At 43.2% G+C, this 26538-nt stretch overlaps 2 protein-coding genes across 3 annotated transcripts in view; one reads left to right on the forward strand and one right to left on the reverse strand.

Moving 5' to 3' along the window:
• LOC143302268 (WD repeat-containing protein 89 homolog) overlaps nt 1–4551 on the reverse strand; it is a 29615-nt gene extending 25064 nt beyond the window's left edge. The window contains exon 1 of the mRNA XM_076616861.1: nt 4311–4551. Within this exon, the coding sequence (XP_076472976.1) occupies nt 4311–4420 (110 nt within the window). The 5' untranslated portion in view covers nt 4421–4551. The remainder of the gene's footprint in view (nt 1–4310) is intronic.
• Nucleotides 4552–4755: 204 nt separating this feature from the next.
• On the forward strand, nt 4756–25952 carry LOC143302266 (3-oxoacyl-[acyl-carrier-protein] synthase, mitochondrial-like). Of its 2 annotated transcripts, none has more exons than XM_076616859.1 (7): nt 4756–5013; nt 7351–7551; nt 8482–8639; nt 13927–14111; nt 15656–15782; nt 19388–19616; nt 22915–25952. In XM_076616859.1, exons 1-7 carry the CDS (start codon nt 4848–4850, stop codon nt 23163–23165), a joined length of 1317 nt encoding a protein of 438 aa, XP_076472974.1. In that variant the 5' UTR covers nt 4756–4847; the 3' UTR covers nt 23166–25952. The 2 variants fall into 2 exon arrangements, with proteins under 2 accessions (XP_076472974.1, XP_076472975.1); XM_076616860.1 differs by having other exon boundaries at nt 22888–23021.
• Nucleotides 25953–26538: the final 586 nt, after the last annotated feature.

The following is a 26538-nucleotide window of genomic DNA, read 5'->3' on the forward strand; positions in this document are numbered from 1 at the left end:
TCTGTGTGTCTGTGGTAAACTTTAACATTGACATTTTCTCTGCAAATACTTTGTCAGTTGACACCAAATTTGGCATAAAAATAGGAAAAATTCAGTTCTTTCCAGTCATCTTGTTTAAAACAATATTACACCTCTGGGATGGGCACAAAAAAAAAAGAGAAAAAAAGAAGCCTAATTATATGCAAACTGCATTTACAGTTATATTTATATTTTTTGTATTCTCTCAACTTGGCACTTTGATCTGATATTCTGACCCAACAACAAGAGCAGTCATTATTATCATTTTTTGTTCAAACAGGAACTTCTTTTGCTAAGCATGGAATTTTTATTTATTTTGCAAACTTTTTTGGTGCAGATAGTAAAAAAAGGGAAATTACTCTGTAATTAATGCTAGGGGACTTAATTTATCACAAGTGAGTCTTGAAGGCCTTGCCTCTCTTGTTTTTTTGGTAATCAGAGCAGAGATGTTACATATGCTGTGTTTAGAGCTTGGCATAGGGAGGGTGGGGGCCCATTGCTGTCCTTCTGTAGCTTTAACATTCCCCCAACCAATGTGAGGAACCCATTCACACCTGGGTGGAGTGAGGGAAATTTGAGTGAAGTGCCTTTTCCAAGGAACCGACACTATGGCGAAATGAAGCCTGGTCACTGGTGAACACTGGATCAGAAGTCTTCCACCTGATTCTGCCACGGGGCCTTCCCACAACCATCAGCTTACAAACAGGTAAATTAATAGGAAGTACAGAGCAGCACTGACTTGTGAGTTATGTGCCAGGTGTAAAGTCCTCCTCTCTCTCTCTCTCTCTTTTATTTCCTCACTTAATTTCTGATTACATAAAAAATGCACTAAGATTTTCATTCCATCATGTCTGTTTTGGTGTGTGGCATGCTCAAGACAACAAAGGGCGGTGCCCAGTTTTGAACTGATGTCATTTGTACTTGGCACATTTCTTTCACTGTTGTTGCTGTGTGTCCATGTCAAATGAAAGGTATCTGAATGGACCTGGAGCTTCCCAGGACTGCATACCCTGGAACGCCAGCCAAGACTTCACATCACTTTAGACAGCCAGGGCTCCCCCTTGGAATGCAAGACAGTGACAGTTGCTTTGTTCAAAGGGGAGAGACCTGGTTGTCTGTCCAGGTAAGAGGTTCTTCCAACCAGACAGACATCCAGGTTTCCCCCCTCCCCCTCCCCACCCCCCTTGAACAATGCAACCTTTACTGAACCAAGACCCAATCCCTGAACAACTTGACCTGAAGGGTGCCAGCCAATAGAATATGTCTTTTAACTTTATGCCTAGAACTTCGTTTTTTTAAGGAGGTTTCTGGGTTTATTTCTCTGTACCTGGTATCTACCTGCATGGTAACTGATGGGAAAGGCAAAGTAGAAATGGATTGGAATTGTGTGCCTTTGTTTCCTGTTTAACATTTCTCTCTCTTTGTCTCACCTGATATCTAATTTAAACACTGAGAAACCATCTTGATAAAAACGAAAAAAGAAAAACAGAAATCAAGCTAAAAAGTTTCTGGGTTAGATCACATTACAACTGATTACTTATAAAAGTAAAGATTACAATGTTCTGCATATGAAAATAAAAGATTCAATATATTATTTGGAGTATTGTGCACTTCTCTGTGTTTCAGTAGGGAACTGTGGGTAACTCTTATTTGGAAAATGTGAGTTAACTGCTTTAGAATAAAATGAAATACACAATCAGTTCCCTTTGAAAATTGTAAAGACAGATGAAACTTCCAATCAAATCATTCCATTTGTTGGATATAGTGTTGAGAGAGTACTTTTGAATAATCTAAAGAAAGAAATATCAAGACGAACAATGCAAAAAATACACTATTTATAAAGGTTGTTTTTTTTCTACAAAGTGATAATAGTAAAAAATGTACTGAGCATTATTATGGTGAGCAAAAATGTCACCATTGCCATTCCCATATCCAGGGTCTCAGCAGGTAGATCCTATTTAATGTTAAATATCAAGATGAACAATGCAAAAAATACACTGTTTATAAAGTGTTTTTTTTTCTACAAAGTGATAATAGTAAGAAATGTACTGAGCATTATTATGGTGAGCAAAAATGTCACCATTCCCATTCCCATATCCAGGGTCTCAGCAGGTAGATCCTATTTAATGTTACTTGAATTTGTGCATTTCTACTTTTCCATACACTTTGAATATGTTGTTTTCACTAACAACTCATACAAATAAGACTCAAGACACAAGTTTTGTGATACTGTGGAGGAGGGGACTGAGTTTCTCAGTTTCTGGCACTTTGCCCAGCAAACGTTCCACATAAAACAATAGAACTGAGAAAGGTCAGCACAGGAGAGGGTACCCCACACTGTCCCAGCTGCAAACCAATACACACTGTTGGCAAAAGGCACACAGTTTATCAACTGCTGCCACACGGACAACAGCAAGGGCCACACAGTCCATAAACTATTTGTTCTCCTGACATTGACAAATGGTGGCAGGTTGCTTTCAGTACACTGTACAGCCAGATTACTTTGCCGTGGATCCCATTCAATGCCAGGGAAAAGACACGCGATCTGCTTCTGTGTTTATTGTCCTGATCTCCCCACCTTCCCCCCTCACCCCCACCCCCTCTCTCTCCCTCTCTCTCTTTCTCTCTCACCAATTAAGTTGTTGACCTGGAACTGACTGGGTTACGTGAAGGAATCCATAATGCATGCAAGCGTGTGTGTGTGTGTGTGTGTGTGTGTGTGTGTGTGTGTGTGTGTGTGTGTGTGTGTGTGTGTGTGTGTGTGTGTGTGTGTGTGTGATGGCTTGCATATGTTGAGTCTGTGAATGTTGTTTGCCTGTGTGGAGTCGCCTAATTTCACTGTTGTTTTTTGTTGTTGTTTTTAAGTGCACAAGTGCTGCTGGGTCATTGTAAACTGTAAAGGGTTCTTTCATACATTACATCTGAGGAGAACACCATGACATTATTCTAACAATAATCAGAGGTAGAGAGGATAGGAGGAGGAGGGTGTGTGTATATCTGTGTGTGTGTGTGTGTGTGTGTGTGTGTGTGTGTGTGTGTGTGTGTGTGTGCAAATAACACACAAGCCTTTTCCCTTTCATTGCCTTATCATTCAATCTTCTTCTTCTTGCAGTGTCCATCAGCCATTAGTCCAGCTATTATTGACATGTGGGAAGTGTGCAGCGTGGAGAGGGACAGAGAAAAGAGGATGTAACAGGAAAAAAAAAAAAAAGGGGGGGGGGGGGGATTTTGGAGCTAACGGTTAAGTTGCAGCGAAAATAGAAAAAAAAAGGGGGAAAAGGATTTTGGTCATAACATTTAAGGTGCAGCTGTATGCGGAGCTGCACTCCAGCCTTCAGGCCCAAGGCCCTGCAGCAACCTAAGTGAAGCTGCAGGCCCGCAAGCTTTTTATACATTGAGTATAATTTCAAAATGTAATGTTTAAGATGAGAAAGATCAGTTTAAAGCGAATTAAGTCCCCTAGCATTAATTACAGAATAATTTCCCTTTTTTACTATCTGCACCAAAACGTTTGCAAAATAAATAAAACTTCCATGCTTAGCAAAAGAAGTTCCTGTTTGAACAAAAAATGATAATAATGACTGGTGTCAACTGACAAAGTATTTGCAGAGAAAATGTCAATGTTAAAGTTTACCATGGACACACAGACACACAGACACACACACACACACAGACAACCGAACACCCGGTTAAAACATAGACTCACTTTGTTTACACAAGTGAGTCAACAAACAAACAAAAAACAACAACAACATTTTCCTCTTTTGCGTGTGTGTGTGTGTGTGTGTGTGTGTTGTTGTTGTTGGTGGTGGTGGTGTTGGTATGTGTGTGTGTGTGTGTGTGTGTGTGTGTGTGTGGTGGTTGTTGTTGTTGTTGTTGGTGGTGGTGGTGGCGGTGGCGGTGGCGGTGGCAGTGGTGGTGGTGGTGTTGTTGTTGGTGTGTGTGTGTGTGTGTGTGTGTGTGTGTGTATGTGTGTGTGTGCACATGTGTACGTTCACATACTGTATGTGCGTTAACTGTCTTCTTTCAGCTTCTTCAAGCCAAGTATTCACAATCATCATGTTGAGTATGTGTGTGCGTGTGTTTGGTATCTTTGATTCATTGTGAGTGCTTATAGGTGCAAAAAATGCAAACTTATTATCGCTATCATAAAGGCCAATGTGAAGTGCATTAATAAAATCATTGTCTAATATATTGCAACTACATCTTCCCGTACGGCTACTACGGCTATGCTACTGGATATAATCCACTGTTTTAGCAGAATGTATAACATTAATACGAACAGAACTCACATGCAATCCAACAGTTTCAAGTTGCCTTCCAGATACGGACCACTTTTTCTTGCCTTGAACTCATTCACGTCGCTCCTCTGCGAAATCTGATCTAACGATAGCATACTCATCGTGGCTCTACTGCTATGCACAATCTTGCCGTCTGTGGTTTGAAACGATTTATGTATTTATGCCAAAGTCTTTACGATGCAGACTCGAAATTACCGGTTCCCGTCGCCTTGCCTTCAAGTAAACTATTTCATTGTAGAGAGGCTCGCTGTGTTTTTATTGCGTGTTTGCTGTGGGTAAAAATAAATATATGAATGAAAAATTTTATAAACATATTAAACGATACATCATACGGGTACATGCATTCTGATTTATTTATTTGATATTTACGAGCAAATATTATTTACGGCAATAAAATGGAAGGAGTATCTTTGATGATTTAACTGCGAACCTGCAACATGGTGTGCCCTTTCGATTCGACACGGCATAACCTCTAAAACTAGTTACCTGCCTTACTGTTTTGAGACAAGACAAAAGAAAAACGTAATAATGACAGGTTTAACAGTATGTAGGACAAGGTATATGTCGACCGCCACAAAACGAAGAGTTGTTGTCACAGGTTTTGGCCTTGTGACGTGTTTGGGTGTGGGAGTGGAGACTGTTTGGAATCGTCTGCTGCAAGGCAGATGTGGTTTGAGACGAGTCGAAGGAAGAGGTAGGAGAACGAAGTAGGAAGCGGAATGGCAAAATAATCAAATTCGTATCATCCCATACCCCACACCGTATCAGCACATGCTTCACACGCCATATCAACCCATACCTCGTATAATTTAATACCAACTTAACCACACTTGTAAATCAGCCTGGTACTTATCACACATTATACTACACTGTATCAGTCAATATCTGACACACCTTATCAGCCCATGTTTTACACACCATATCAGCCTATACCTCACAGTTCAGTTCAGAGCGCCATACCTCACATGTATATCACTTTATCAGTTCATACTGCACATGGGTAACATAATCAACCCATAACACAGGCACTGTATAACATCAACATATTGCATACAATACCTGTGATTGTAGATTACGACATGAGTATGTGTGCTTCCGTACTATTTGTCTTTTTCTTTTAAAAATTGCCTTTATTTCACTTTGTTTAGGTATTAAGACATAATTTGGTTCCCCCCCATTTTGTTCATCACAGTAGTCTTTCATTTCATGTGTCTCCAAAATGTGTTTCATTAACACCGAAATAGAACTAGAAGCACGGAAAAATCAACAATGACATCAAAAAGTAGTGGCAGAACCTCCAGCATGGCATTTTCCCTGCACCACACCAAAGGCCTTGAGTTGCCCCCTGACCCCAGACATAAAATTTTCAGTGTTACAGAAATCAGTCACTCCCAACCATGTTTTGAACATTCAGTATATGTATGAGTATCTCTCAGTGTCTCTCTATTTATGACTGCATGTTATAAACAGTATATGTGTGTGTGTGTGTGTGTACCTGTGACAAGAGATTATAAACATACTGTGCATCAGTGTCTTTTTGCTTGTGACTGTAGGAACATGATGGACCAGTCAGCGTCTCTCTACCTGAGTGCAGGATATACATGTCTGTCTTGAGCTCAACTAGTAATTATAGATTATAAACATACTGTATGTCAGTGTCTCCTTATCGGTGACTGCAGGTTATAAACAGTATATGTGTCTGTCCCAATCTTAACCTGTAACCATTGATTATAAACATACTCAACATCAGTGTCTCTCTGCTTGTGACTGTAGTTGAGGAACAAACTACCAATCAGTGTCTGTCTACCTGTGACTGCATGTTAACTGTATGTAATGTCTGTATCTCAATCTCTACCTGTAACTATAGATTATAAATGTACTATAGATCAAATCATCAATGTATCACCTGTAACTATAGATTATAAATGTACTATAGATCAAATCATCAATGTATCTTTGTGACTGATGGTAATGAACTGACTGTACCAGTTGCTGACTCTCTGCCTGTGACTATGGATTATAAATGTACAGTATGTCAGTGTCCCTTTGTTTGTGACTGTAGGTTGTATAAACCACCCCCACCCCCACCCAGAAAACGAAGTATGACTGCCTACATGGGCAAAAACTGTTATACACATAAAAGCCCACTTGTGTAATGAGTGAACATTGGAGTCACAACCCACGAACGAAGAAGAAGAAAACTGTAGAAGCAGACTGTACCAGTTACTGTCTGCCTATCTGTGACTGCAGCTTATTCACAGACCATCAGTGTCTACTTGCTACTTCAGGTTACGAACAAATCATACATGTCAATGTCTCTCCACTTGTGAAGTGTACAGGTTATGAACTGAATATAAATATATGCCTGTGTCTTTTCACCTGTCCTGTGCCTGTACCTTTAGAACTCATCATTCAGTGTCTTGATCACTCTGAGTGTGAGCAGGTTATACTATAAAAACAGATTGCATGCAGGTTATAAACATACTATTGTCTTTGTACCTGTGATTGCAGGTTATGAACAGATTGCATGTTTGCATGTGGCTGCCTGATATATTCTTTCAACAAACTGCACATGACATTGCTTGTTAACCTGTTACTGTTGGTTATGAACATACTGTACATGTCACCATCTCTCTAATGTCACCATCTCTCTACCTCTGACATCAGATTACAAACAGACTGTACATGTCATTGTCTATAGACCTGTGACTGCAGGTTTTGAACAGAATGGACATGTCCCCATTTGAGTGCTGGTTTTAAACAGACTACATGGCATTGTCTGTCTGCTTGTTGCTGTTGATTATAACCATAATATACATGTCATTGTCTCTCAGCCTGTGATTGCAGGTTATGTAAAAAATCATGTCAGTGTCTGCCTGTGACCTGTAGGTTACGAACAGATCATGTATGTCAGTATCTACTTTTGACTGCAGGTTATGAAGAATCATGTATGTCAGTGTCTCTCTACCTGTGACTGTAGGAACAAACAGATGATGATCAGGTATATGCCATTGTCCACCTGTGACTGCAGAGTACGAGCAGATACCATGTCAGGTGGTGGGGCGGGTACCTTGTGGAGAAGCACCTGACGAGTTTAGCCGCCAGCGTGTGTTGCCAAGTTCAGGTGCCCGTGGTGTGACCTTGGCCACTGCCTTTGCTCTGGCTGCCGCTGAAGAGGCGTTGACGCTGGCACGGTGGAAACCACAAAGTGAAACGGAACGTGAAAGGACAGGTAAGGCACGTGTGAATCTGGTGAGGTCATGACAGACTGAAGCAGGTGTGTGGGGCAGGTACAGTCCAGGTTTTCATACATCATTGACACAGTCATACATGTACAGGATTCAGGAGTCGACAATGTCATGAGGATATTCTTGGTGTTGTATGGGAGTGCCTTAATTAATTGTGGGGCAAGCAGGGGCTATGAAAGGATATAACTTCCTTTCAGTCAGACATGGAAACATGGTAGCTCAAAATTTACCCTTTAAAAAAAAAAAATCATTTTTGACTTATGTGTAAACACAGTGAATGTAATTGTATGCTCTAGGTTGTTGATATCTGTCTGTATGTATGTGTATGTTTTTGTGTCCATGGTCAGAAGGGCTTTGATTAAGCACTGGATCAGATTTTCGAAAGACAACATAAACAGCATTAAATGTTTCTTTTTGTTTCTTCCTTTGTGTTTTAAATTTCTTTATCAAAGCATAGCAGTATACTGTTTGCCTGTATGAAAATTATTTTGGTCTGCCATCAAACATGTCACCATATAAACAGGTCATAGCTGTTAGCTAGTTCATAAGCTTTCAGTACCCTTATGCATGCTTTCTTGTTCTTGATGTGTGCTTGCTAACGTTTCTGCTGTCTCCTTGTCATCATAGGTGTGAAAAGCAGCCTGCACATGTCTTCCTTTTCAGGTATGCACACGACATGACAAGATGTTGCATTGTCCTTGTGTGTGTATAGCAGTATAGAGGAATGACATTGTGAACAGGTGTGTACATACACAAGTGTTCCAGTCTGCGAAGGCAAGTGTATAATCTGCAAAATTTTCATTGTTTTCAGGTGAATGCAAATACTACAGGTTCTGTTATTTTCAGACGTGTGCAACAATTGGGTATACCATTGTTTTCTAGAATGGAATCAACAGGTGGTGCATTTTGTGCAGGTGTGTGCATAGGGTCAGGCATGGTTGCCTTGGAGGAGATTGCTGATGCAGCAGAACAGCTTCGTAAGGGCAGGTATCGCAGACTGAGCCCCTGGTTCATCACAGAAATCCTCCTCAACAACTCTGCTGGCCATGTCAGCCTTGCCCATGGCCTGAGGGTGAGAAAGTAACCAGTTCTTGAAATCATATGGTGATGTGTTGGTTTGTAACCAGATCTTGGTGTTTGGGTGTTGTATGGGAGTGTGTTGGTTTGTAACCAGATCTTGGTGTTGTGGTTTTGTGTGAGAGTGTGTTGGTTTGTAACCAGATCTTGGTGTTGTGTGGGAGTGTGTTGGTTTGTAACCAGATCTTGGTGTTGTGTGGGAGTATGTTGGTTTGTAACCAGATCTTGGTGTTGTGGTTTTGTGTGAGAGTGTGTTGGTTTGTAACCAGATCTTGGTGTTGTGTGGGAGTGTGTTGGTTTGTAACCAGATCTTGGTGTTGTGTTGTATGGAAGTGTGTTGGTTTGTAACCAGATCTTGGTGTTGTATGGGAGTGTGTTGGTTTGTAACCAGATCTTGGTGTTGTATGGGAGTGTGTTGGTGTGTAACCAGATCTTGGTGTTGTGTTGTATGGGAGTGTGTTGGTGTGTAACCAGATCTTGGTGTTGTGTTGTATGGGAGTGTGTTGGTGTGTAACCAGATCTTGGTGTTGTATGGGAGTGTGTTGGTTTGTAACCAGATCTTGGTGTTGTGGTGTTGTATGGGAGTGTGTTGGTGTGTAACCAGATCTTGGTGTTGTATGGGAGTGTGTTGGTGTGTAACCAGATCTTGGTGTTGTATGGGATTGTGTTGGTGTGTAACCAGTTCTTGGTGTTGTATGGGAGTGTGTTGGTGTGTAACCAGTTCTTGGTGTTGTGGTGTTGTATGGGAGTGTGTTGGTGTGTAACCAGTTTTTGGTGTTGTGGTGTTCAGTGAGAGTGTGTTGGTTTGTAAAACGGAGGAATGTTGCAGAATGGTTCAGGTCCATATGTGCCAATACAGTGTCCATGAGGATCTGGGTTCGATTCCTTGACTCACCCTTACTCCCAAGTTTGACTGGAAAATCAGACTGAGTGTCTAGTCTTTCAGATGAGATGATTAACCATGTGCAGTACGTTCTTGGCGCACTGAAAAAGAACCCACGGCAACATAAGTGTCGTCCTCTGGCAATATTCTGTAGGAGAAATCCACTCTGATAGGTATGCAGATATATTTGCATGTACTCAAGGCCTGGCTAGCACATTGGGTTATGCTTTTGGTCAAGCAGATGTGGTGTAGCATACATGGATTTGTCTGAACACAGTGGTTACAGCTAGTTCTTGGTGTTATATTGGAATCCTTTGGTGTGTAACCTATTTTTGGTGTTGTATGGGAGAGGTTTGAGGTTTAACCAGTTCTTAACACTCGGCTTATATCACAGATTGACGTAAGTTTACATTTGGGCCAACAGCAAAGTGAGAGCTGTATTATCAGTGGTTTCTCCAGTCAGTGAACTTGGGAGTCGCAGCACATGAATGAAGAAGAAGTGTGGGAGTGCTGTGCTGGTTACCAGTTCTTCGTGTTATATGGGAGCACGGTGCTGGTAACAAGTTCTTGGTGTTTTGTGGGAGTGTTTTGGTATGTCACCTGTCGTTGGGGGTGTTGTATGGGAATGCTGTGCTGGTAATCTGTTCTTGGTGGGAGTACTTTGGTATGTAACCAGTCTTGGGAGTGTAGTGCTGGTTACCAGTTCTTGGTGTCTTGTGGGAGCGTTATGCTGGATACCAGTTTTTAGGGGTGCTGTTTTGGAGTACTGTGGTGTGTAACCAGTTCTTGGGTTGTTGTTTGGGAATGCTGTCTTTGTGACTAGTTCTTGGTGTATTGTAGGAGTGCTTTGCTGGTTACCATTTCTTGAGGGTGTTGTATAGGAGTGCTGCACTGGTTACCAGTTCTTAGTGTTGTATGGGAGTGCTTTAGTGTGTAGTTCTTGGGGGTGTTAAACAGGAGTGCTGCCCTGCTTATCTGTTCTCTGTGTTTTATGGGAGTGATTTAGTATGTGACCAGTTCTCGGGAGTGTAGTGCTGGTTGCCAGTTCTTGGTGTTTTGTGGGAGTGTTTGTGCTGGTTACCAGTTCATGATGTTTTGTGGGAGTGTTTGTGCTGGTTACCAGTTTTTGGTGTTTTGTTGGAGTGTTTGTGCTGGTTACCATTCCATGATGTTTTGCGGGAGTGTTTGTGCAGGTTACCAGTTCTTGATGTTTTGTGGGAGTGTTTGTTTTTCTTGATGTTTTGTGGGAGTGTTTGTGCTGGTTTCCAGTTCATGATGTTTTGTGGGAGTGTTTGTGCTGGTTACCATTTCATGATGTTTTGTGGGAGTGTTTGTGCTGGTTACCAGTTCATGATGTTTTGTGGGAGTGTTTGTGCTGGTTACCAGTTTTTGGTGTTTTGTTGGAGTGTTTGTGCTGGTTACCATTCCATGATGTTTTGCGGGACACTGCTGTCCAGGCTATAAGCAGAACCACACACTTAGCTGACTGCGAGATCCCCCTAAGGCCTGATAGTGCCAGACACTGCACTGATAAGTACCAGCTGCTGTGCCTGCTAACCCGTCACTGACCCTTCTTTGTCTTCTATTAAAGCGTGGCAATTTGCGCGCCTCTTTTGAGCGGGCTGGTGAGCATACTCGTATTTCTGCGGCATTAATGTTTTGCACCATTGGAAAGAGCGGACACTTATCTTTTTGATGGTGGTAGTACTTTCCTTGGCTGGTAAATATTTTTTAAGATAGCAGCATTTACTTGAGAGAACTGTGGTGACAATTGTGACTGGCGGTGGTGTGGTTTTTTTCATAGCAGAAGTACCGTGAGTTTGGTTTTCCTTCACATTCTGTTCTCTCACATTTCTTTCTTCCATTCCTTTCTTTCATTCTGTTTTCTTCCCTGTCTTTCTTTCGTGCTGTTTCTTTCCCTCTCTTTCTCTCCTTCATCCCTTCCTTTCTTTCGCGCTGTTTCCTTCCCTCTCTTTCTCTCCTTCTCCTTCATCCCTTCCTTTCTTTCGTTCTGTTTCCTTCTCTCTCTTTCTTTCGTCAGTGCTGCTTTCTCCCCTCTCTTTCTTTCTGTTTTCTTCCCTCTCTTTCTTTCATGCTGTTTCCTTCCTTCTCTTTCTCTCCTTCATCCCTTTCTTTCTTTCTTTCATCCTGTTTTCTTCCATCTCATTCTCTCGTTCTTTCTTCTTTTTTTTATTTTATTTTATTTCACTGTTTCTTTTTCACCTCCCATCTCCTGTTGTTCTTTGTTTCTGTTTATTCTCTCTCTCTCTCTCTCTCTCTCTCTCTCTCTCTATATATATATATATATATATATATATATATTTCTCTCTCTGCTTTTTTTGTTTGTTTCAACCTCATTCATCTCTCTCTCTCTTTACGTCACCACCCCTGCCCCCTCTCTCACATCTGGAACCCCCATCCCTCTCCCCTCCCCTCTCACCACCCCAGTTCTGTATCCCTTTCCCAACTCACTATTTTTTTTTTCGTGCATGTGTGGCCAGGCTCTGCCTTACGTAGAGTCAGGGCAAGCTAGCCCTTCCAGCTTGCTGGGGGTGAAGAGTGAAAAGTAGTAACCTGCTTGCAGCTCCACACTTGACCACGTGATAGGCAATTTATGGCAAGTACTTTTTAATGCTGTGTCAGTCCTTACTTCTGGCAGAATAACAAAGTGGTTACTGCCAATGACTGTGTGATGAAGACTACCATTTTAACAGTTCTAGATTTAACACACACACACACACACACACACACACACACACACACACACACACAAACCAGCAGGAATTTTTCTTACAAACCGCCAGAACAAACTGCCATCCACACCCCATACACGTGGCTGTGGTTTTCTTCAATGTGCGTGAATGACTGAATCAGTGTGCCTGTGGAGTACTTGTACAAGCTGCAAAACAGTTGTGATCTTTAACACGCCACAGCTTCCTTCAGAATTTCCAGCCATCAACACAGGTTAGTGAGAGGCATGCTGATGTGTAATGCTGTGCATGGAATGTATTGTCTGTGTTGAGCGAAATATGTGAGATTAGATTCAGTGTGTTAAAAATGTGTCAAAATGCATGTTACCAAACTGGTGGTAAGCATACCTGCTTTTTTCAAACAGTTATCCTGAGAAAAATAATCGGATGTTCACATTTGAGTTTCCTATCGTTTTAAAGCTAAGACTGTGCTCTTTCAAACCATACTATTTATTAAGCGATTGCGTTGACAAGCAGTGTGTTATCAAAAGTTAACGAAGAGGTGTTGTTTTCTCCCTGTGGCCGCTGCCATCGCGCGGAACAGCACACTGGTCTTTCTCCCTCCCAACAGCTGATAACGGCTGGAGGCGCAACGTGAAAGAGAAGTCGTAGCGTTTTGTGCTCTCAGTTCTTCCAAGTTAAAGCTCCAACCCTTCCGGCGGTAGCGTGTTATTTTTAGGCGGCGCTTTTCCCTCCTGAGTTGAATGCAGGGTCAAGTTCGCTCCTCAGATGAACTAAACGTCAAGCGCTGAACAGCTGTGGGGAGTGTTTGTGCAGGTTACCAGTTCTTGATGTTTTGTGGGAGTGTTTGTTTTTCTTGATGTTTTGTGGGAGTGTTTGTGCTGGTTACCATTTCATGATGTTTTGTGGGAGTGTTTGTGCTGGTTACCAGTTCTCGGTGTTTTGTGGGAGTGTTTGTGCTGGTTATCAGTTCTTTGTGTTTTGTGGAAGTGTTTGTGCTGGTTACCATTTCATGTTTTGTGGGAGTGTTTGTGCTGGTTGCCAGTTCATGTTGTTTTGTGGGAGTGTTTGTGCTGGTTACGAGTTCATGATGTTATGTGGGAGTGTTTGTGCTGGTTACCAGTTCTTTGTGTTTTGTGGGAGTGTTTGTGCTGGTTACCAGTTCATGATGTTTTGTGGGTTGTTTGTGCTGGTTACCATTTCATGATGTTTTGTGGGAGTGTTTATGCTGGTTACCAGCTCTTTGTGTTTTGTGGCAGTGTTTGTGCTGGTTTTTAGATCTGTGTGTTTTGTGGGAGTGTTTGTGCTGGTTACCAGTTCTTTGTGTTTTGTGGGAGTGTTTGTGCTGGTTGCCAGTTCATGATGTTTTGTGGGAGTGTTTGTGCTGGTTACCAGTTCATGATGTTTTGTGGGAGTGTTTGTGCTGGTTTTTAGTTCTGTGTGTTTTGTGGGAGTGTTTGTGCTGGTTACCAGTTCATGATGTTTTGTGGGAGTGTTTGTGCTGGTTACCAGTTCTTGGTGTTTTGTGGGAGTGTTTGTGCTGGTTACCAGTTCATGATGTTTTGTGGGAGTGTTTGTGCTGGTTACCAGTTCATGATGTTTTGTGGGAGTGTTTGTGCTGGTTACCAGTTCTTGGTGGGGTTTTTAAAGGGAGTGCAGTGCAGTGAACAGTCCCTGTGTGCCACCAGGGACCCAACCACTGCGTGTCAACAGCTTGCACAACAGGGGCCCACGCTGTCGGCGATGCCTGTCGCTTCATTGGCCACGGGGACGCGGACGTGATGGTGGCAGGGGGAGCGGAGGCCTGCGTGACCCCCCTGGCCCTGGCCGGCTTCTCCCGGATGAGGGCGCTGAGCACCAGCTTTAACGACAGGTAAGGGCCAACGCTCTGTTCCTGGCAGTGACTGTGCTCTGTAGGGCATCCAGTATTTATTTATCATTATCATCATTGATTTATCTATCATTATTATTATCATTATTATCATTAGTCATTTAAAGATACATCTATAGTGCATTTACTGCAGAGCACTAAGAGTTTTGCAATGACACTAAGAAGATTAAAAGTTGCAAGCATAAAAACTGATGAAAATATTTTTAAAATGCTTAGTATGTCAAAAATACAAAGGCTTGCACACAAGATCCCACACACACACACACATGTGCACATACACACACACACACACACACACACATGTGCACATACACACACACACACACATACTCATTCTCTATGCAAGTGACAGTACAAGTGTTCACACATGTACACCTTTTATGTGTCTGTGAACACGCACAGAGAGGTACTCTTGATATTAACAAACAGTGCTCTCTCTCTCTCTCTCTCTCTCTCTCTCTCTCTCACACACACACACACACACACACACACACACTCACACACACACACACACACACACACACACACACACACACATATACACAAGAAAATTTTGAAATATTGTTTGTTTGATTCATAGGTTCCCTACCTGCAAAAATTGACGGGGTTGTATGACTGATCAGAGCTGTCCTGGCAGTGTGAACAATCTTATTTTCACCAGCTGTCATTAAAGTTATTGAATGTTTTCTTTTTATTTGCAGTTACATTCCATATTTATTCCTTTGCTTTTTAATTTCTACATATCCTGTAACCAAAATGTCTTTGAACCTATCAGTTTTTAATCATTACATCTTATTCAGGGTTTCTGCCACGCTAAAAAGTTTCATGGAAGATACCAAACTATTCAAAGTATTCATGACTGCTGAAGCTGGCCAGTCAATACCAGGAAAGGTGTGGTTTATGAGTAGAGCACGGAAGTCAATCTCTGATGGGAGATGATTCAATTTCAAGGATCATGTCCCTTAGATGGGTTCCCTGTAGAACAATGGTAGACAAACAACAACAACAACAACAACAAATCAACACAAAAAAAGCCAACAACAAAAACAACAACAACAAACAACTTCATGAGTTTGTTCTTATTAGAAGACAGTAAACACTGAAAATATAGGATGTTAAGTATTTTGAATGATTGATTCCACAGTATGAAGAAAAAAAGATACGTTTTTGCAGCTGGATTAAAAGAGGCCTTGCTGTTTGTTACCCTTCCCCCCCTCCCAACCCCTTCCCCTGTGTCCCTTACTTTCTGCTGTCAAAATCTTGGACATGTATCTTGCTTCTGAACAAAAAAGGTGTTGTTTTTTGTTGTTGTATTACTGATAGTTTTTGCCCCTTTGAGTTTTAGAGCATTACTGCTTGCAAGCCAGTGTGAGAAACATTGTGTGTGATATGTGCTAGCAACCTGTTGCTTGCACAGTATTTGTATGCTTGCGTGTGTATCCTGTTTCTGTATGCGACTTATGGCACTGGTTGTTACTAATGCATGTGTGTGTTCCGTGTGTGTTTCTGTTTGTTTGTTTTGACAGACCGGAAGAAGCTTCACGCCCATTTGATGCGCAGCGTGAAGGGTTTGTGATGTCAGAGGGGGCAGGGATTGTTGTCCTTGAGGAGCTGTCACATGCTCAGCAAAGAGGAGCTACCATTCTGGGTGAGGTGGGTATCGTAGTGGAGTGATGGCCTAGAGGTAATGCATCCATCTAGGAAGCGAGACAATCTGAGCGCGTTGGTTCCAATCACAGCTCAGCCACCGATATTTTCTCCCCCTCCACTAAACCTTGAATGGTGGTCTGGATGCTAGTCATTCAGATGAGATGATAAACCAAGGTCCAGTGTGCAGCATGCACTTAGCGCATGTAAAAGAACCCACGGCAACAAAAGGGTTGTTCCTGGCATAATTCTGTAGAAAAATCCACTTCGATTGGAAAAACAAATAAAACTGCACGCAGGAAAAAATATTTTTAAAAAATGGGTGGCGCTGTAGTATAGCGATGCGCCCTCCCTGGGGAGAGCAGCCCAAATTTCACACAGAGAAATCTGTTGTGATATAAATATAAATACAAATAGTGTCAGGACACACCTGCCTCTTACCACCCTTCAGGGTGAGGTGTCTGTCACTTGTCTGTATCCAATGTTCAGGATGAAGTTTGTGCCACCTGTCTATATCCAGTGCTCAGGATGAATTTTCTGTCACCTGTCTATATCCAGTGCTCAGTATGAAGTTTGTGCCACCTGTCTATATCCAGTGCTCAGTATGAAGTTTGTGCCACCTGTCTATATCCAGTGCTCAGTATGAAGTTTGTGCCACCTGTCTATATCCAGTGCTCAGGATGAATTTTCTGTCACTTGTCTATATCCAATGTTCAGTTATGTCTAGTCAAGATTTATTCACAAGTCCCCATGGGGGCACATGGAGAAAAGAAAATGGTCAACAGGCAAACTATACATGGCGCCAATATATGCGGCAAGGTTACACAGCATGTCACAACCCGTATGGGGTTGCCCATGTACCCCCCACCCTTCCCAGAATATCTAACGTCCCGACAACACAAACACAGAGACACAGAAAGGTTCAGCTCGGTTCTTTACTTGTGATCACGCTAAATAAATCAAACACACAAAGACTACCCCCATCTAACTAGAGCACAATTCCATTTCAGATTCAACACTTCGTAAATTTAATTGAGTCAGTTGCGGCACCAGTTCATCTCAGTGACACCGCCGGAGTCCACCTGGCGCAAACTTCACCTGACAGTTGAAGACGGATGCCATTTGTAGACCTGGGGGTTACAGTTGGATGGAGTGAGAGGGAGAGTGGGAAAGGGCGCTGGAAGTGTGGAGTGGGAGTGAGGAAAACTGAAGAGGACAACTGGAAGGGGAACGAAGACTGTTCCAGTGTCGATCCTGGAGTTCCGTTGAAGGCAGTGGCACGAGGGGAAAAGTCACAGGGAAATCTGTAAATAACCCACTCCCACATCTCTGAAGACTATGCCTCTTTTACAGGTTACAAATAGTACACCCCCTCCCCCTGCCCTCCTTAAGCAATATACATTACAGCAAACAAGACAGCAAGTGGATAACCTTTTTACATAAGCCACTAGCGTACTAAAGCTATCACTGTGAAAAGTATTTGAAGTGTTTATTATAGCTTTACCAAATAATAAAAGGGGTAAACCAACACACAGTCTCAAGCGTCCATTGCAACTAACTATCAACAGCAATAACATTATTTCAGTACCCACTAGTTGCAAATAATAGAAACAGCACCAGTCAGGCTACATCACAATTACGTCTCATTTCCATCCCCACAAGAATGTTAGGGAAAATCAGACCTTTTTTTTTCATAACAAAGAAACAAAATTGAAACAATAACCTGAGCTGAATATATGGCAAAATGATACACCGAAGCACAACAAATTTACTAATTTCCCCATAATATTGAGAAGTAAAAGAATACTGGGTGTAAAAGATTCCCAATTAAAAAAAAACACGTCACCACAACCTTACAAGCAACAAAAACCTAACTCACTCTGATGTCAACAAACATCACAAGTCACATCACTAATTTAACACTACAAGCACAAATACATGACTCCCTCACCTGTCACCAGGTGGACACAGGCACACCACTGGCCCAGAGTGGAAACACAGACCACACACAGACCAACACTGAACAAGGGGGTGACAAGGAAAACGCCCCACAACTTCACTGACGGCGACCCGTCTCTCCTCAAAGCTGGGCATCAACAGCCCCGGGGAATCTTTCTCCCCTAACTACATAGATTTATGAACTCGGCTCAGAGTTAAAAAAAAAAAATGTTCAGAAGGTACATGCCACACACATATCCCCAGATATGCATGTGCAAATGCCCAACGTTAAACTGAGCATATACACGAAAGAGAGAGGGTGGTGAAGGAGAGAGGAAGAGAGAGAGAGGGGAAAGAAGGGAGGGAGAAAGGGGGAAGAGAGAAGGAGAAAAGAGGTGCAGACAGGCACGCACACAGATCGCCAACAAGCCGTGACACAGTACATGATGGACCTGTGACTTAGTAAATGAAATAATGCATTTAGAGTATTATCTGAACACAAAAGCATCTAATTTCAAATGATACAAATTGCAGGAACAGTAACTGTCCAAAGTGTACAGAAATCTAGACGAGTAGAATAGTAAAGTTTCAAAAAATCTGTATGATAATTTTTATAGATTTAGACAGAACTGCCACATGTGTGACATGAGATGTGTTTTACTGACAGGTCAGTGATATGTTGTGGGCAGGTGTTTTACTGACAGATCAGTGATATGTTGCAGGCAGGTGCTTTACTGACAGGTCAGTGCTGTGTTCAGGGCAGGTGCTTTACTGACAGGTCAGTGCTGTGTTCAGGGCAGGTGCTTTACTGACAGATTAGTGATATGTTGCGGGCAGGTGCTTTACTGACAGGTCAGTGCTGTGTTCAGGGCAGGTAGTTTACTGACAGATCAGTGATATGTTGTGGGCAGGTGCTTTACTGACAGGTCAGTGCTGTGTTCAGGGCAGGTGCTTTACTGACAGGTCAGTGCTGTGTTCAGGGCAGGTGCTTTACTGACAGGTTAATGCAATGTTGTTGGGGGCAGGTGCTTTACTGACAGATCAGTGATATGTTGCGGACAGGTGCTTTACTGACAGATCAGTGATATGTTGCGGACAGGTGCTTTACTGACAGATTAGTGATATGTTGCGGGAAGGTGCTTTACTGACAGGTCAGTGCTGTGTTCAGGGCAGGTAGTTTACTGACAGGTCAGTGCTGTGTTCAGGGCAGGTGCTTTACTGACAGGTCAGTGCTGTGTTGCGGCAGGTGCTTTACTGACAGGTCAGTGCTGTGTTGGGGCAGGTGCTTTATTGACAGGTCAGTGCTGTGTTGCAGACAGACTGTGTTGCAGACAGATCAGTGCTGTGTTGTGGACAGGTCAGTGCTGTATTACAGACAGGTCAGTGCTGTGTTGTGGACAGGTCAGTGCTGCGTTGTGGACAGGTCAGTGCTGTGTTGTGGACAGGTCAGTGCTGCGTTGTGGACAGGTCAGTGCTGTATTACAGACAGGTCAGTGCTGTGTTGTGGACAGGTCAGTGCTGTGTTGTGGACAGGTCAGTGCTGTATTACAGACAGGTCAGTGCTGTGTTGCAGTCAGGTCAGTGCTGTGTTGCAGACAGATCAGTGCTGTATTACAGACAGGTCAGTGCTGTGCAGGTGCATTACTGACAGGTCAGTGCTGTGCTGTGGGCAGGTGCTGGGTTACGGTCTGTCAGGCGACGCAAACCACATCACAGCCCCCTCGGAGACTGGCGATGGAGCACGCCGGTGCATGGAGGCAGCGCTTAGAGACGGGGGTGTGTCTGTCGGGGACGTGGGCCATGTGAACGCTCACGCCACGTCCACCCCCCGTGGGGACGCCGCAGAAAGCCAGGCCATTCAGAAGTTGCTGGGACCCGGAACGAAGGTCACCTCCACCAAAGGTAGCGTGCAGTCTTCTTCTCTTCTTCTTCTTCATTCGCGGGCTGCACTGGTATGCACATATACATGAGTGGGCTTTTATGTGTATGACCGTTTTTACCCCACCATATAGGCAGCCATACTCCCTTCTCAGGGACGTGCATGCTGAGTATGTTCTTGTTTCCATAACCCACCGAACGCTGACATTACAGGATCTTTAACGTGTGTATTTGATCTTCTGCTTGCGTATACACACAAAGGGGGTTCCGGCACTAGCAGGTCTGCACATATGTTAACCTGGGAGATCAGCAAAAAAATCTCCACCCTTTACCCACCAGGCGCTGTTACCGAGATTTGAACCTGGGATCCTCAGATTGAATGTCCAATGCTTTAACCACTTGGCTGTTGCACCCGTTGTAGCATGCAGTTATTTCAGTTTCTCATGGAGGTGTCGCTGTGTTTGGACAAATCCATATGTGCTACACCACACCTGCTAGGCAGCTGCTTTTCCCCAACAGCAGAACCCAACACGTTTAGGCCTTTAGTGCATGCGTATATATTTGTGTACCTATCAGAGTGGATTTCTTTCCACAGAATTCTGCGAGAGGACAACACTGTGTTGCAACGGGTTCTTTTTCAGTGCACCAAGTGTGTGCGACTCACGGGACCTGTTTATTGTCTCATCCAAATGACAAGATACTCAGTTTGATTTTTCAGTCAAACTGGGCAAGACAGGGCAAAACTGGATTTGAAGGCAGACCCTCAAGGACATTGTATGGGCAGAGAAGCATCTCAGCCATTTTGTCACCTTCCTTACCCCCGAAAACGGAGTATGGCTGCCTACATGGCGGGGTAAAAACGGTCATACACGTAAAAGCCCACTTGTGTGTATACGGGTGAACGTGGGAGTTGCGGCCCACGAACGCAGAAGAAGAAGAAGAAAAAGTCACATTCCTCCTTGAAAGAGTAGTGTGCAGAGCACAGAAAAGGGATACCTCTACTGTAGGAAGTATGTTGTATGACATGGTGTGGTCAATGCTGAATGACAGGTAAATGCTAAATGACAGGTGAATGCTGTACAACAAGGTGTGGTCAATGCTAAATGACTGGTGAATGGTGTGTGTATAACAAGGTGTGGTCAGTGCTCAGTGACAGGTGAATGCTGTATAACAAGGTGTGGTCAATGCTAAATGACTGGTGAATGGTGTGTGTATAACAAGGTGTGGTCAGTGCTCAGTGACAGGTGAATGCTGTATAACAAGGTGTGGTCAGTGCTAAATGACAGGTGAATGCTGTATAACAAGGTGTGGTCAATGCTAAATGACAGGTGAATGCTGTATAACAAGGTGTGGTCAATGCTAAAATGACAGGCGAATGCTGTATAACAAGGTGTGGTCAATGCTAAAATGACAGGTGAATGCTGTACAACAAGGTGTTGTCAGTGCTAAATGACTAGTGAATGGTGTGTGTATAACAAAGTGTGGTCAATGCTAAATGACAGGTGAATGCTGTATAACAAGGTGTGGTCAATGCTAAATGACTGGTGAATGGTGTGTGTATAACAAGGTGTGGTCAGTGCTCAATGACAGGTGAATTCTGTATAACAAGGTGTGGTCAATGCTAAATGACTGGTGAATGCTGTATAACAAGGTGTGGTCAATGCTAAATGACAGGTGAATGCTGTTTAACAAGGTGTGGTCAATGCTAAATGACAGGTGAATGCTGTACAACAAGGTGTGGTCAATGCTAAAATGACAGGCGAATGCTGTATAACAAGGTGTGGTCAATGCTAAATGACAGGTGAATGCTGTATAACAAGGTGTGGTCAATGCTAAATGACAGGTGAATGCTGTACACTAAGGTGTGGTCAATGCTAAATGACTGGTGAATGGTGTGTGTATAACAAGGTGTGGTCAGTGCTCAATGACAATTGAATGCTGTATAACAATGTGTGGTCAATGCCAAATGACTGATGAATGCTGTATAACAAGGTGTGGTCAATGCTCAATGACAGGTGAACACTGTGTAACAAGGTGTGGTCAATGCTAAGTGACTGGTGAATGGGGTGTGTATAACAAGGTGTGGTCAGTGCTGAATGACTGGTGAATGCTATATGACAGGCAAGTGTTAGATGACAGGTTAGTGCAAATGACAGGTGAGTGCTAAATGACAGGTAAGAGCTAAATTACAGATGAGTACTGGATGACAGGTGAGTGCTAAATGACAGGTTAGAGCTAAATGACAGGCTAGTGCTAAATGACAGGTGAGTGCTAAATTACATGGTGAATGCTAAATGACAGGTGAATGCTAAATGACAGGTGAGACATAAAAGACAGGGGGATGTTAAATAACATGTGGGTGCTAAATGACAGGTGTGTGCTAAATGACAGGTGGGCGCTAAATGACAGGTGAGAGGTGAGCACTAAATGACAGGTGAGAGGTGAGTGCTAAATGAAAGGTGAGAGCTAAAAGAAAGGGCAATGCTAAATGACAGGTGAGTGCTAAATGACAGGTGAGCGCTTAATGACAGGTGAGTGTTAAATGACATGTGAGACCTAAAAGACAGGGGAATGTTAAATGACATGGGGAATGTTAAATGACAGGTGAGAGCTAATTGACAGGTGAGAGCTAAATGACATGTGAGTGCTAAATGACATGTGAGTGCTAAATGACAGGTGAGAGCTAAATGACAGGTGAGTGCTAAATGACAGGCGAGTGCTAGATGACAGGTGAGCGCTAAATGATATGGTGAGAGCTAAATGACAGGTGAGTGCTAAATGACAAGCGAGTGCTAAATGATATGGTGAGAGCTAAATGACAGGTGAGTGCTAAATGATATAGTGAGAGCTAAATGACAGGTGAGTGCTAGATGACAGGTGAGAGCTAAATGACAGGTGAGTGCTAAATGACATGTCAGTGCTACATGACAGGTGAGAGCTAAATGACAGGTGAATGCTAAATGACAGGTGAGTGCTAAATGACAGGTGAGAGCTAAATGACAGGTGAGTGCTAAATGATATGTTGAGAGCTAAATGACAGGTGAGTGCTAAATGAAAGGTGAGTGCCAAATGACAGGTGAGTGCTAAATGATATGTTGAGAGCTAAATGACAGGTGAGAGCTAAATGACAGGCGAGTGCTAAATGACAGGCAAGTGCTAAAAGACAGGTGAGTGCTAAATGATATGTTGAGAGCTAAATGACAGGTGAGTGCTAAATGAAAGGTGAGAGCTAAATGAAAGGTGAGTGCTAAATGATAGGTGAGTGCTAAATGATATGGTGAGTGCTAAATGACAGGTGAGTGATCTGGTGGTTGGTGTCCAGGAGCACTGGGTCACCTGCAGGGAGCGGCAGGGAGTGTGGAGGCCATCATCACCCTCAAGTCCTGTCAGACTGGTCTGATCCCCCCCACCCTCAACCTCCTCCACCCAGACACCGGCTGTGACCTGGATTACATCACAGTGTCACCCCGACGCTGGCAGGCGGGGCAGAAAGGTCGCAGAGTGGCGCTGACCAACTCCTTTGGCTTTGGGGGGACCAACGCTAGCTTGTGTCTGGCGGAGTGGGTGTCCTGATGAACATCAGTGTGGGTGTGTGTCACAGTGGGTGATCAACATCAGTGTGGGTGTGTGTCACAGTGGCTGATGAACATCAGTGTGGGTGTGTGTCACAGTGGGTGATCAACATCAGTGTGGGTGTGTGTCACAGTGGGTGATCAACATCAGTGTGGGTGTGTGTCACAGTGGCTGATGAACATCAGTGTGGGTGTGTGTCACAGTGGGTGATCAACATCAGTGTGGGTGTGTGGCACAGTGGGTGATCAACATCAGTGTGGGTGTGTGTCACAGTGGGTGATGAACATCAGTGTGGGTGTGTGTCACAGTGGCTGATGAACATCAGTGTGGGTGGGTGTCACAGTGGGTGATCAACATCAGTGTGGGTGTATGTCACAGTGGCTGATGAACATCAGTGTGGGTGGGTGTCACAGTGAGTGATGAACATCAGTGTGGGTGTGTGTCACAGTGGCTGATGAACATCAGTGTGGGTGTGTGTCACAGTGGGTGATCAACATCAGTGTGGGTGTGTGGCACAGTGGGTGATCAACATCAGTGTGGGTGTGTGTCACAGTGGCTGATGAACATCAGTGTGGGTGTGTGGCACAGTGGGTGATGAACATCAGTGTGGGTGTGTGGCACTGTAGGTGATCAACATCAGTGTGGGTGTGTGGCACAGTGGGTGATGAACATCAGTGTGGGTGTGTGGCACAGTGGGTGATGAACATCAGTGTGGGTGTGTGGCACAGTGGGTGTTCTCATGAACATCATGTGTGGGTGTGTGGCACAGTGGGTGTCATGATGAACATCAGTGTGGTGTGTTACACCCACACATTGCACCAGGATAGGCCTGTGGGGTACAGTGGGTGTGACAGTGACAGTGCAATGTCCGGTGCTTTGTTCATCATCTCTATGTGGGATGGGAGTGGAGATTCATCCAGCAGACCTGCAAACCATTCCCATTGGGTGGAATTGATAAATCCCAACCTAAACTGCATTCCCCAGTTCTGCACAGCCTTGAATTATTTCTCCACACCTAAAAACAAAAAAATCCTAAAGTCTGTGTATCGTGTGATTCATGATGGCACATTGATTTCACTGTATCGTCATCCTTTGCTAAATCTCAAAATGTGTAGGTGTTTTAGTGACTACATAAGTGCTTGTGTATTAGCTAATGACTTCAGCTTATTGCTGGTAACTTGATCCCAACTGTTGATTTGTCAAAAAACCAAGGGAAAGTACTCAGTCCTTTTCTAAGGGAAGTCACTATGAATGAAAGACAAGTCCACATTTGATATCATCAAATGTTGCATCACTCTTTCTTTTGAAATGAAATTGGTTTTATGAGTCTAATTTGAGTGGGTTTTTTACAGGTCGGCCACATCTTGTTTTGAAGATGTTGGTGCATGAAGCCATCACATTTTATGGTTGTGAAGGGTTGGTTTCTCTTTCATCTTGATCCTCATCTGCCTCTGGTTCTGGTTCATGTACAAGTTGTGGTTCACAATTTGTACAGTGCAAATGTCGTGGGGTGGGTCATTTTGATTGATGGGGTCTGGTTCACCCTCAGGAAATGTCAAATTTTTCTCTAGGTCTGACCATCAGGTGGCCTCTTGTGGTAGGACCTTGGAGTACTGTTTTGTTTGGTGACAGACGCTGGTTGTCATTTTACACCTTTTGACAACTGTACAGAGATTTTGTCACTAGATTTCAGAGCTGGTAGTGGACGTATTGAGTGGTCATAGTATTTCTTTGGTCTTCCCTGAAGTTGAGGTTTCCGGCCAATTACTTTCTCAGGTTTGACCGTTGTTGGTTTCAGTTTTTGTTGTGTTGCTGGTAGAACAGAGCAAAGCTGGCGGGCCTTTAGGAGTTTAGCAGGAAAAGGTAGATTAGCAGTGGGCATTGTCCTGTATTCAAGGAGAGCAAGCAGTGGTTGACTTCCATCAGCTTTGGACTTGTTCAGATTATTTTTTACAGTTTGCATCAGGTTTTCTTTTCTGTAAGTGCATTTGATTGCAGATGCACAGGACTTGAAGTTACATGGCAGTACTCCCAGGTTCAAGCAAAATTCATAGCTGCAGGTTCCCACAATGCCTAGTTGCATGAACGCTTAGGCATTCCTTCCTCTCGGTTCATAAAATTTGTGAGTGTTGACTTCCTCCACGCCACCCCCTGCCCTGAATTGGCTGGTGCTGTGTGCTCTCTGCCAGCGCTTCCTTGTGGAACGTGGTTGTGGGTGCACTGAGCTCTGGCTCTTTTTGCTCATTTGTGTTGTGAATTACTTTGCCATTGAGATTTTACCTTCGCTTTGTTTGGCACATGGATGTGTTGGCATTGTGATGAGATGGAAAAAGAAGTTATTGTGTAAAGAGCAGGTTTGAAATCAGACTCCACACGTATCACACCGACTGGGAATACTTCTCTTTGGTATGTGTAAAAAGTGACAAATTTTTTCACTTGTTGAATACAATTGCGTATGATTTATGAACAGATCAGACTATGATTCAATGAGGTAAGTTATGCAGTTTTAACTTTAGTGTCTTTACACTCTGTAATCGAAATATCAGTAAATTGTTTCATTGTAATCATGGATATTAAGAGGTGTAAATAGAAAAGCAAAAAGTGCACCAATTCGCTGTGTATGCCAGCCTTTCAGCAGCATGCTTGTGCACAACATGCACAAGCGCTGCCTTGTGTTACTTTTCACACCATACTCCACAGGTGTGCATGCGTTTGGTTTGCGACTTCTCCTGTGGAGTTTTTGAGCTGTCATTGCTGGCCAAAAAAGAATTTCTCTTGCATGTTGAATGGATTTATCTGTGCCAAGTGTGAGTATTTCTGGTCTCACTGTTTTTGGAATGATGATTTTATAATATCCCCTTCAAAGATGAGACCTTCATGTTTTTGAAGTTGCAGTTGTGTTCTCTGGAGTACAGACATGCACCCTGCTTGATTGACAGATGCCAACTAATACCTGACTCAATAAAACTTGTCTCATCTGTCTCTTGAACTCTTAGGAGAGTCTCAGTTTCAGTTTCAGTTTCAAGGAAGCGACAAGGTGTGTGGACTAATCCATTTACACTACACTGCTTCTGTTAAAAATATCAAAAACAGCAACATGAAAGATATATAAAATGCAAACACACACAAATCAACACAATGGAGAGTAGATGCCTGACCTAAGCTTAGACCCAGCATGCTGGTTATGCCTTGAGATCCCCAAAGATGCTGCAGAAAAAACCGAAACTTTTAAGTGAAAGGAAGCAAAGCAACCAGATAAACAAATAAACTAAAATAGTCACACACACACACACACACACACACACACACACACACACACACACACACACACACACACACACACACACAGATGTATATATATATAATCTAAGAG

Source organism: Babylonia areolata, chromosome 29 (assembly GCF_041734735.1).
Source record: "Babylonia areolata isolate BAREFJ2019XMU chromosome 29, ASM4173473v1, whole genome shotgun sequence".
Classification (NCBI taxonomy): domain Eukaryota; kingdom Metazoa; phylum Mollusca; class Gastropoda; order Neogastropoda; family Buccinidae; genus Babylonia; species Babylonia areolata.